This window comes from Malania oleifera, chromosome 3, assembly GCF_029873635.1.
Source record: "Malania oleifera isolate guangnan ecotype guangnan chromosome 3, ASM2987363v1, whole genome shotgun sequence".
Classification (NCBI taxonomy): Eukaryota; Viridiplantae; Streptophyta; class Magnoliopsida; order Santalales; family Ximeniaceae; genus Malania; species Malania oleifera.
Genome location: NC_080419.1, coordinates 1,351,483 through 1,363,492, shown reverse-complemented (window position 1 = coordinate 1,363,492; position 12,010 = coordinate 1,351,483). Strand labels below are relative to the sequence as shown.

Below are 12,010 nucleotides of genomic sequence, written 5' to 3'. Positions count from 1 at the left end.
TAATTAAAGCAAGGAGTTAGCACACTAATCTTTACTCCCTAGTAACCTATCCAAAATATAACCCATGCGATCCACTAGGAGGAAAATCAATAGGGAGATATCCTGAATGCCTATAAAAAGGACTCCCTAAGGAAGGTAACGGATCACATCATCTAATCTTATTCTCATTTATTCTTATTGTTGAAATAATCTTATCCTCCCACACTCCTCGACTTAGTGATGGGGATCAACATGCCCTACCTATATCATTTTCAGATGCTGTAACATGTGGACGGCCTCCCGATGTCCACATTTCCTTTGCCGACATGATGACACTTGGACAACCTCCCGATGTCCACATTGGTTCATAATTGTTTGTAGATTTTGAATGGATTATTTGAAGACTTATTTTGAAGATTTCTCGATGTGGGAAAGACCCGAGTAAAGATGCCGAAGCAAGTTCGAGTTCAAAACCCATGTGGGCCCCCACACGGCTCCATTGGGCCCACACAAATTGAGCCTCCCTTTGACTTTTGTTTGTATTTAATTTGTAAACATGCAAGACAACTTGCTTGCATGTATATGTTAGGAAATTGTGTATGTCTATTGAGTTGGAGTGTTAGTAAGTTGTGCTTAGTATTTATTGTGCCTAGAAAGTTAGAGCATTTATTTTGTTAGTAACTTGTAAGAGTAGTTAATGTGTCTAGTAAGTTGGTGTCTTTATTATAAGTGTCTCCCATGCTTGTGTGGGAATTGTTAGTTGTTTAATGTCTTTGTTCCCCCATGCTAGCTATATATATTCCCCTTCATTGTAAGAACTATGTAGAGAGAAAAGTATTGATATTGAATTAAAGGGTATTTCCTTTCCGAAGCTTGTTAAGCTTTGTCCAATCCTTGTGATTGTGTAGTGAGAGGCTACGTCGTTCTCCTCGGAGATCAGGTGGTGAGAGACCACTATTCTATCCAGCGACTCCATCCCTATCCCACCTTCACAATTTCTCTCCATCACCCACACGACCATCACCAAGTTACACCCCAAGGCCACCAATCCATCATTTCATTTGCTGCATACATATCCATATTTCAAAGTGTGCACAAAGAACTTCAGACGAGTTCTAACTATCCTCCAACGCATCCACACGTCCACACCAAAATAAACTCTTCCCCCCCCCCCCACACGACCACTTCCCCTCCATTACATTGTTGCGTTCGTCTCGGTGTTTCAAAGCTTGTTCCAAGGAATTTTCTAGTGTGGTCTAAGACTTGCGTTGAACAACGTCAAGCATCCATAGATTCTCATGGTAACTTCAGTTTCTGTTTGAACCCTTGTTATATCTTACATACATTGCTATTACTAAACCTTAGTTTCAAATTCTGCACTTTCATTTTGATAAACCCTTTGCCTAAAATTCTGAATTCCAAAACTTGAATAGCATATCTGAATCCTTAGACTTTCAATATTACTGCTTGCTAGTCTAAATCAATTGTGGAATATTATTGTGCTAACATAGAACTACATTCTTGAAATATTGAAATAGCATCTTTTCCGCATTTAACTTGATTCCTTAGTGAAAGAACCAATTGGGACTTATTTCAGAACAGCATCATATACCCTTTCAAAATCCCAAAACATGTGAAATGTCCTCTGGTTTGTTGTGTTTAAGTTCAGATAATTAAATTCATAATTTAAAGTGTTTCGAATGTATGTGCTTGTGAGGGTTGAACCGTAGGACTAGGCCACCCTTACCCGTCCTACATCATCTTGGTATCATAGCCTAGGTTAGAATAGGCTAAACCCTCAAAGTCTCATTTCTTTAGCTCGCAGGATTTTGCCCAGAACCATGGTTCGAAATCGCGGTAGCGGGTAACGTCGCGTAACGGTCGCGAGTGTCGCGGGACGCAGGAGATGCGGGTGTTACGTAACGGGAAGCGGGTGTAACGGCTGTGAATTTTTTTCACGCATGCACAACCATGCCAAAATCGAAAAATAAGCATTAAATCCATTAATGCATGATTTTTAATGAATTTTGACAACCTGCATTCAACCTACAAATGCTTTTTAATAGGCATTATGATTTTTATATTAATTTTAGTGCGCTGCTTACAAAAAAAGGCATATTTTTTTTAAAGTTTGCATTAGTTTAATGGGTAAAAAAGATGTAGAAATGTAATTAAAATGAAGAATCAATTGATTAAAGACATAAAGTTACTTAAAATGAGTCAATAGACCCAATAATTTATATTACAATACAATAATTTATATTACAATTTACAATTTAAAAAAATAAATATGGAATTGTAAATCTTACAATTTAATTATTTAAATGGTAGTGTACTTGAGTCACTTGAGACTTGACTAATTGTGTAGAAATTAGGATTTATTATAAATTTTAGATCTAATATTAAATTATTAATAGTCAAGGTATTTAGAAAAATAATTATGTAGAATATTAATTAATAATTTTTTACTAAATCTGTACTCTAACTCTCTATCTTTATAAATTTTATGTTTTAATAATTTTATACTAATTTTTTTATTTTAATTAATAAATTCTACTTATATAATCATTTATAAATTTGCATACTAATTAAATAATAAATATAAACTGAAATTATAAAATAAACTAAATTATTAGTTTAGAATAAATTGGTAATTTACAATTACATTAACCAATGAAGTAGAAGAACTGAAGAAACATGCCCACTCCCGAGTCCCAAGTCCCCACCGAAGCTGCGAGAGAGCTGCAACCTGCAAGCCCCCAAAATTTGGGGGAATCGAAGGCTTCAAAACTTATTTTTGGAGCTGCGACTGCGAGCCTGCGAATGGAGGCGACCTGCAGAGCACAGCTCCTTCAAGCGACAAATCAAAGATTGGAAGCTGATTTTTGGGTTCTTACACTGGACAAAGGAGATGAACTGACGAAGAGGGAAAAATTGAAACACCTTCAAGGGAAAAATCAAACACCTTCAAGACGAATTGCCAGTCAGCTGACCTGCGATGGCTGCGAACTGCGAAGAACATCTTCAAGGCAAAAATTGAAGCTGATTTTGGGGATTTTGAAGCTTCAGATCCGTAGATTGAAGCTGTACGAAAGAGACGAAGAGTGAAAGAGGGAACAGCACAACAAATCGAAGCTTCGAAGCTGCTTTCGTTTCTTTGGAGGCTTCAAATGAGGAGATCTAAGCTAGATGATGGAGAGAGACACACAAAAGGTACGCAGTAGTGTAAGGGGCTGTCGGCTGTAATGTGTTGTAACGGATGTTACGGGTCGTAACGTTAGTGTAACGGCCATTATGGGCCGTTACGGTTCTGTAATGGCCGTTACGCACGTGAATTTTCTGCTCACCGCTAATGCGGGCTGTAACGGAATCGGAGAGATGATTTTCCATTACATAACGGCCGTCACGCTACGTAACGGCCGTTATTTAATACCATGCCCAGAACAGCCCACCTATATTCTGAATTTTGGATATTTGGAACTTAGTTAGGTTAGGTTTACACTTGACCTTACTTTGTGTGACCAAACACCATTCCAAGGGCTTCCCTAGTGTGTCCGAATCCTTCCCCAACCCCTAGGATGTCTACTCAAGTCAAGAATCCTTACCGAGGTCGTACGATTAATGATGAAAGAGAACCATGTATGCCTCCTAGAGAAAGACTTCCCCTCCTTCCACAAAGGCGAGTGAATCGTCAAGATGACTTTGCTAAGAGACCCCCACGTCATGAGCCCTATGCCCAACATTAGAATGATGAGGACTATAACGTTGATGACTTTCACATTAGGAGAACTTACCAGAGGGACCATCGTGAACCTTACAAGGATGTAATGAGGATAGAAGCCCCAACCTATGATGGTCAAATGGATCCTAAAGTCTTCCAAGATTGGTTGACTAGGATGGATTCCTATTTTGATTGGTGTAAGATGACTGACCCTCATCAGATTAAGTTTGCAAAAATGAAGTTAACGGGGCAAGCCAAACTCTATTGGATAAATGTCGAGAGGCAAGAAGCAATGTTAGATCATAGACCCATTGAGCATTGGGATCTAATGAAGGATAGGTTAAGGGAGAAGTATGTACCCCTTATTTATAGAGAGCACCTCATAGATAAGCTTTACAGCTTGCGTCAAGGTAGCATGACTTTTTCAGAATACATGAGTCAATTCGATGAGTTGTCTACAAGATGTGGTGTCTATGAGACTGTTAGTCAGCAGATCTCCCGATTCCGCCTAGGATTAAAGCCTAAACTAAGGAGAAAACTATTTCCCCATCACATTGAGTCCCTTGAACAGGCATATAATTTAGCTCATGACTTTGACCAAATGACTAAAGGGCCCATGGGAAAACGGTTTGATACCTCTTCAAATGAGTCATACTCTCGAAAGATACAGAGTAATGACAAGTCCCGACTAGCGCAATCAGGTCAAGTCACCCCCGAGGGAGCAATTACAAAGACCAACAACCTATGGACAAAGGAAAAGCACCCATGATTACATCCTCTCGCTAGAGTTCTAGCAGTGCAATGTACTTCAGGTGCCATAAACAAGGACACTTTTCTGAACAATGTCCCACTAGGAACTTGGCACTTGATAGGGAAGATGGTGAGAAAAAGGAGGAGGACAAGAAAGAAACTAGTGGAGGATCCTTGACTATCATAAGTGAAAATCAATTTGAACAGGAGAGTTAAGATACTCAGATAGTGAATGAGGTTGTTACTAAGGAGATTGAAACATCCCTTCTTGAGCATGACACAACACTAAAAGTATCACTTATACTTTCCAAGTTTGAGAATGTCATTCTTGAACCACCTAGTGAGTTACCTCCCGTGAGAAAGATTCCACATGTCACGGATCTTGTTCCTAGTTCATCTTTGCCTCATTTATCACATCATAGAGTGAACCCGATAGAACGTGAGATGTTGATGAAACAAGTGAATGAAATGAGGGAACATGACTATTCAGGATACCATACGTCTATATGCCTGCCCTACTCTCCTTACTCCCAAGAAAGATGACACTTGGGGGATGTGCATCAACGATAGAGCAACCAACAAGAATTTCATCGAGAATAGGTTTCTCAAAACCATTATTTCCAATGAAGATATACAGCTCATAGGTTACTTCTTGAAAGCCTTGAGGACCATGTTAGGCACCAAACTTAAATGTTTTAGTGTTTACTACCTCCAAACCAATTCGCAAGTTGAAGTAGTGAATAGGACCACATGCCTTAGCCCATTTCAGGTTATCACAAGAAATAGTCCTAGGAAGCCTGCAGACCTTATTCCCCTACCACTTAAGTCTAGAGTGAGTGAGCCGACTGATGCTTTTGCAAAGCATATACACAATCTACACTCTGAAATAAGAATGAAGGTAAATTTGAATTTTGAACATTATAAATCTAGTGCTGATATACATTGCATGTTGAAAGAATTTTCAAAGGGTGATATGGTTATAGTCCGTATTCGTCCTGAGCAGATTTCGTTAGGAAAGGTGAGGAAGTTACATACTAACAAGAAGGAACATTTCAAAATTTTAAAGAAGACTAGTTCTAATGCTCACATGCTTAATATTCCTGCTGATTTTAGCATAAGCAATGTTTTCAATGTTGAAAATCTAATCTCATTTCTTGTAGCATCTTCTTTTGTGGAGCTTTCAAATTCTAACCCTGCAGGTGACGCACTCCATTTCCCACTCCTCTTGAACCTGAGAAACTGAATTGCCTTTGCCTTTACCCTTACCCATGCCCAAGAACCTTGATGTAATCTTACATGACAAAACAAAGTTCACACAAGCAAGATCGTACCGGAAGTTCTTGGTCAAGTCGAGAGATAAGCCACTTCCTGAGAGGAGTTGGAATCTTAAGGAAGAGCTCCTTCATCTTAGCCCGGAATTTTACTCCCAGTACACCACTTTTAATTCTTTAGAGAAGAATTCTTTTGGGCCCGGGAGAGATGATGGGGATCAGCATGCCCTACCTATGTTATTTTCAGACATTGTGACACGTGGACGACCTCCAGATGTCCACATTTCCTTTGATGATATGCTGACACATTGACCCCCAGATGTCCACATCAGCCCATAATTATTTTGTAGATGCTTGAAGACTTTTTAGTGTGAGAAAGACTTGAGTAGAGATGCCGAAGCAAGTCCGAGTTCAAGACCCATGTGGGCCCGACACGGTCTTGTGGGCCCCACACAACTCTATTGGGCCCACACGAATTGGGTCTCCCTTTGACTTTTGTTTGTATTTAATTTGTAAACATGCAAGACAACTTGCTTGCATGTGAATGTTAGGAAATTGTGCGAGTATGTCTAGTGAGTTGGAGTCTTAGTAAGTTGTGCTTAGTATTTATTGTGTCTAAGAAGTTGGAGCATTTATTTTGTAAGTAACTTGTAAGAGTAATTAATGTGTCGAGTAAGTTGGTGTCTTTATTATTTGTGTCTCCCATGCTTGTGTGGGAATTGTTAGTTGTTTAATGTCTTTGTTCCCCATGCTAGCTAAGCTTATTAATGCTTTGTCCCCCCATGCTAGCTATATATATACCCCTTCATAGTAAGAACTATGTAGAAAGAAAAGTATTGTTATTGAAATTAAAAGGTTTTTCCTTTGTGAAGCTTGTTAAACTTTGTCCAGTCCTTGTGATTGTGTAGTAAGAGGCTACGTCGTTCTCCTCGAAGATCAGGTGGTGAGAGACCACTATTCTATTCAGCGACTCCATCTCTATCCCACTCTCACGGCCAGCACCATCATATCCCCACACGGCCACCATCACTCCATTGCATTGCTGCATTCGTTGGTATTTCAAAGCTTGTACGAAGAACTTAATGCGTGGACTAACTTGTGTAGAGTATCGTCAAGTCATCCATTGTATTATTGGTAAATTCAGCACTTATTTGAACCCTTATTTTATAATGAAGCCTTTGCTGGAAATCTGCAATTTCATATTTGATATGCCTTTGCATCCATAGACTTCAATATTTCAGCTTGCTAGCTTGAAATCAATTGTGGAATATTGTTGTGCTAAACTTAGAATTTTATTCTTGAAATATTGAAATAACATCCTTGCTACATCTAACTTAATACCTTTGTGAAAGAACCAATTGGGACTAAATTCTGGACAGCATCATACACCTTTTCAAAATCCTTAAACATGTGAAATATAGCAACATTTATTGTGTTTATGTTTGGGTAACTGAATTCTTAATTTAAAGTGTTTGAGTGTGTATGCTTGCTTGTGAGGGTTGAATCAGTAGGACTAGGTCACCTAATCTCGTCCTACATCACTTAGGCATTGAAGTAATCCCTCGGAGCATACCCTAAGTCCTCAAAGCATCTTTTGCTTGATTACTTGCAGGTGGCCACAATCAAAGATCAATCCATGTTCTCCAGCCAATTTTTGGTAGAAACAAATACTTTAGCCTCCAATCAGGATCAAAACCAAATTGCATCAATGTATTCATTGCCGCACAGTTTTTTGCTAATAAATTTCAAGGCTAAAAATTGAACAGTTCACAATGTTGGTTGGCTGTCACCTCCTATGCAAAAACAATATAAAGGCCAAAGCATTTGGTTACTACATTTCAAGGCTAAAAATTGAATAATCACAATGTTAGTTGGATATCACCTCCCTTGAAAAAACAATATAAAGACCAAAGCATGAGAACTTCTATACTTGTATCTAGGATTTGGAGCCCTCATATAGAAGAACTTAAAGAGTTTTTTTGAATTTCATTCATACAAAATCCCAATTTAAACATATCTTCTCATCTGAAATTACCTCAGAAATTACGTCTCATCCATAAAATGCAACTGTTTGAGCCATTTATTAAGACTCACCAAGTTATAATGAAATATCTATATTTACAAAATCTTAGAAAAGATATTGTTAAAATGAATTTAGTTCTTCCACAACTTCCTGGTTGATCAACCTCATATGCATGCCCTCAAGCACACTCTTGACTACTTTTTGTCTAACAATCCACTATTTATTGTCATAGTGAAATGTTTATCCTTTTCATTTCTGGCTTTAAATTTGATTTGCGGAATGGAAAAAGGTAGACATGGAATATTTATTGATGGTGTTATTCTAAGCAAATGACCATGCAAAAACTTGTGTTACTCCACCCAACATGGAATAGCAAAGAAGTAAACGTTCCCATTGGTGAGATTTGGGAATATAATCATTTCTATGCTATTCCAAGTTGGTTGGAATTAACGCCAATTTTTGCATGGCTATTATATTCCTAGACAATGGCAAGGTACTAGTTATTCTGGTTTTAAATTCAGATGAAAACCTGTATTATAAGATACTAGGTATGCACCTAAAGTCAAGTACATTATTTTCTTCCAAAACATGGTGCATTTAAGCAAGTAAAATGCATCCATGGGAAAAACTTATGATTCTGCAATGAATGCACCAGAAAAAAGTGTAAATAATCAAAATAATTACCAAGCCTGAAGTTCAATTAGGTGGATTATCAAAGTAGGCATATGTTTAGATTACCACTTCACCCAAATGAATAGAACCCAGGACCTCCTGGCAACTGTGGCTCCAATACCTTGTTACATTACCACTTCACCCAAAAGCTTAAGTTGTTAGGTTGTGGGCCAACAATGTATATCAAGCTTTAATAGTATATAATAAGATAATTGGACAAGGACATTTAGTTGTGTAGGAATGGAAGAATCACATAAACTAGATTTTGAACATGAACTTAAAAGCATATTAAAAACAACAAGTCATGCTTTCTAAACAACATGGGATAATAATGCAAAATAAAGTTTCATGAACAGCTCCACTCAAAACATATTGCACATCACTCTGAAGATTAAAAAAAGAAGTGATAAAAAACAAAAGGACATTTTTTTTTTTTTTTATCACAAAGGAAATGTAAAATCTGACCTCCCAAAGAAAGATGCCCAGTGGAGCCCTGTTCTTCCACGTGTATCTCTAAAATTGGGACTAACACCACAAGCAACAATGGGATCCATTGCCCAGTCATAACCAAGAGCAGCCGCCAAGTGAATAACTCCTTGGCCTTTTTCATCCCAAATATTTGGCCCTTTATCAACTTCATGAACTTTACAAATGAGCCACTCACAGAGTCTGTCCTTCAGGAGGTTTTGGATCAACACATCCTTAGGATTTAAGTTATTTCCTTCAAATGCAATAGAATCAGCCTCGATCTTTTTCCAATCATTCTCATTGTCTCCTTTGATTGCAAAGATTTGTTTCTTTAGCTTACATTTATCACATTCCTCATTGGAGCAATCCAACCACTTCCTCTTTAGGTCTAAAGATAACAGTTTAGCAAGACGTATTTGGAAGCGCAGTTCATCTTCTGGTGTAATTTCAACAGCAACAGAAAATGCAACTCGCGATAAATTTTCACGATATTCAAATTCCCGCACTTCACTGCATGCTAATCTGTTACTGCAGGTGACATAGAATGGAACACGTCCAGGAGCATGTGAAGGAGCACGACATCTAATGACATTATTAATCAGAACTTCAGCAGGAACCTCAATTTCACCAAACATACAGCACCATTTAGTACCAATAGAATACTTTGTTTTACCCAAAAATGTACCGGTAATTAAAACCTGACAAAAACATCCATAAAGAACAACCATGAATCCTGGATTTACCTAGCATCTATAACTTGATTCAGCAAAAGACAGTCATTTTTCCTAAATATAGTGACAATCATTCACGGATACTTAAAATTGCATACCTTTGTTTCAACACCAGAATAAGCCCAGTCTGGAGAGAAATCACATATACTAAATAGCTGTTCTTGTGAGAGAGAAGGGAAGGAATCAACATCCAACTGCATTTGGCGTGATAAACTGGATACTTCTTTGTCATCATTCTGAGTGTCAAGTGTGTTCCAATAATTGCCAGAGTCAGAGGCCATTAAGGAATCATCACAATCTACACCGATTTCTTTATCCATCCATCTCCCAAAACTATCCAACTTTTTCAGCTCCCCTGAAGCATCATTGTTTGTACAACCCCCTTGATGACTGCTTTCAATATGTGAAACGGAAGCAACAGCATGATGACAATCAGAATGAGACTGAAACTCTAAATGTAAATCATGCTCCTTGGACACCTGAAACACGAACTACTGTCATATGGTCTGCTTTGCATGAGCAATAATATTCTACACGCTCTTCATATATAAAATGCAAGTTTGCAACTCTAATGGTTGATAATGATACTAGCGAACCTATAGGGTGGCAAATAATAGATGGTCAAACACGCAAATAGCATCTTGGTTGAGGTCCTGGCAGTCAGAGCCATTCTAAGCTCAGTGAAATGGAAATTACTATTTTCATCTCAGAGACATGGCAAAATGAAATCTGTTGCTTTTGTACCATGCCTGTTTGCAAAATGTAAAAAATACCTGAGAGCTACCACACATGGCAACAGCTCTCTCTCTCTCCCGCTATATATATATATACAACAAAGTCAATTACGATAATATAGTAAACAGTGATCATGCATTATCCATCCTATAGTATTTCACCATTGATATATGAAAGTTTTAGATATAGCGAGTAATCAGAACTATTTTGGAAAGATAAAAAATCTGTGAATAAGAAAAGAAACTCAAACAACTATTGACAATATCATTAGGGGTTTCACTTTTGAAGAAGCTTTCACAATGACAAGGAAAGGGACTGTACCACCATATGATACTGCAATTAAATTTCAAAGGGGCCTATACCACCATTTTTTTATAGCAAATGAAGAAGTTTGTTGATAGATTAAGAACATATAGCCAGGAGAACAAAACATCTCCTAAACAAAATCTGGGATAATCCAAATAAAAGACAAATAAGAAGATGAAAAAGCAAAGAGAACAAAACAAAAAACCAGCACACACTATTCCAACAAATATCGCCAATTATGTTGAATATCTGAAAAGCTCACCCCCTTAAAGTTCCCATGACCCACGTACCAAGGAGAAACCATGTAATGAATCTTTTCCCATATAGAGATGACAAATTCTTCCCTGAAAAAATCCGCAAACTGCATTCAATCCACAGACCCCAAGATACAGCAATTTTCCTACCAAAACCGGAAAAAGAAACAACCAAAAAATCCTCCACTATCTTTGGACAGATCCAACATTCTCCAAAAAACCCTCCAGGAAAAGTTGCATTGCATAAAAAGATGCGATGCAGACTCTGAACAGTTAAAGCAAAGCACACAAACATTTGGAGAGAGAGCCTTCAAAGGTCTCCTAATCTGCAACAAGTTATCGGTATTGATTCTATTAAGTGCAACCAACCAGATAAAAGCCTTAATTTTTTTTTATTTTTTTTTTGGGGGGTTCTAAATAGATTTGTAGAGAGGAAAGAAGAATCAGAACTAGTAAAAAATTCACAACACCCTCTCCATGACCAGATCCCAAAAGCTAACAGATCTAGGATTACCTCCAAAAGGAACCCCTATATAGGACAACAGGCAACCCAACATACCGCACCCTACCTCTGAAGACATCTCCCCAATGCACTCATCAGGCACATTAATAATAGAAACCCTCTCAAAAATATGAGAAGACCCAAACTATTCAAAAAAGGTCTATGGTCCTCTAAAAAGAAGTTTGTATTGTCAGCAAACTGAAGGTGCGAAACCATCACTCCCTCCCTCCCTACTTCTAACCCTTTCACTAAACCTCTATCCACTATCCTATCAACCAACCTACTCCAGATATCAGCTACTATAACAAACAAAAACAAAGAAAGTGGGTCCCCTATTTGATTTTCATCATAGCTCTAAAACCAAGATTTAGGCTCACCATTCACCAGAGTGAATAGCTCACGTTAGACATGCAACTGTACATCCACTGATGCCATCTCACTTCAAACCCCTTCCTCGCAAAAATCTTATCCAAGAAGTTCCAACTCACTCTTATCATAGGCTTTCTTAAATTCCAACTTAAAGATGAGTCCTTTCTTCTTTCTTCTCTAAATATCCTCAACAACCTCATTAGCAATAAAAAATGACATACCTGTATGA

General features: G+C 37.9%; 1 protein-coding gene across 3 annotated transcripts in view; it reads right to left on the bottom strand.

Annotated features, from left to right (window-relative positions):
* The window catches only part of LOC131151683 (calmodulin-binding transcription activator 3-like), a 57,639-nt gene that overhangs the window by 14,069 nt on the left and 31,560 nt on the right, over nt 1-12,010 (bottom strand). For all 3 annotated transcript variants that reach the window (XM_058103023.1, XM_058103024.1, XM_058103025.1), the window contains 2 exons: nt 9,714-10,094; nt 8,882-9,582 (listed from right to left, as the gene is read on the bottom strand). In XM_058103023.1, the coding sequence (XP_057959006.1) occupies nt 8,882-9,582; nt 9,714-10,094 (1,082 nt within the window). The remainder of the gene's footprint in view (nt 1-8,881; nt 9,583-9,713; nt 10,095-12,010) is intronic.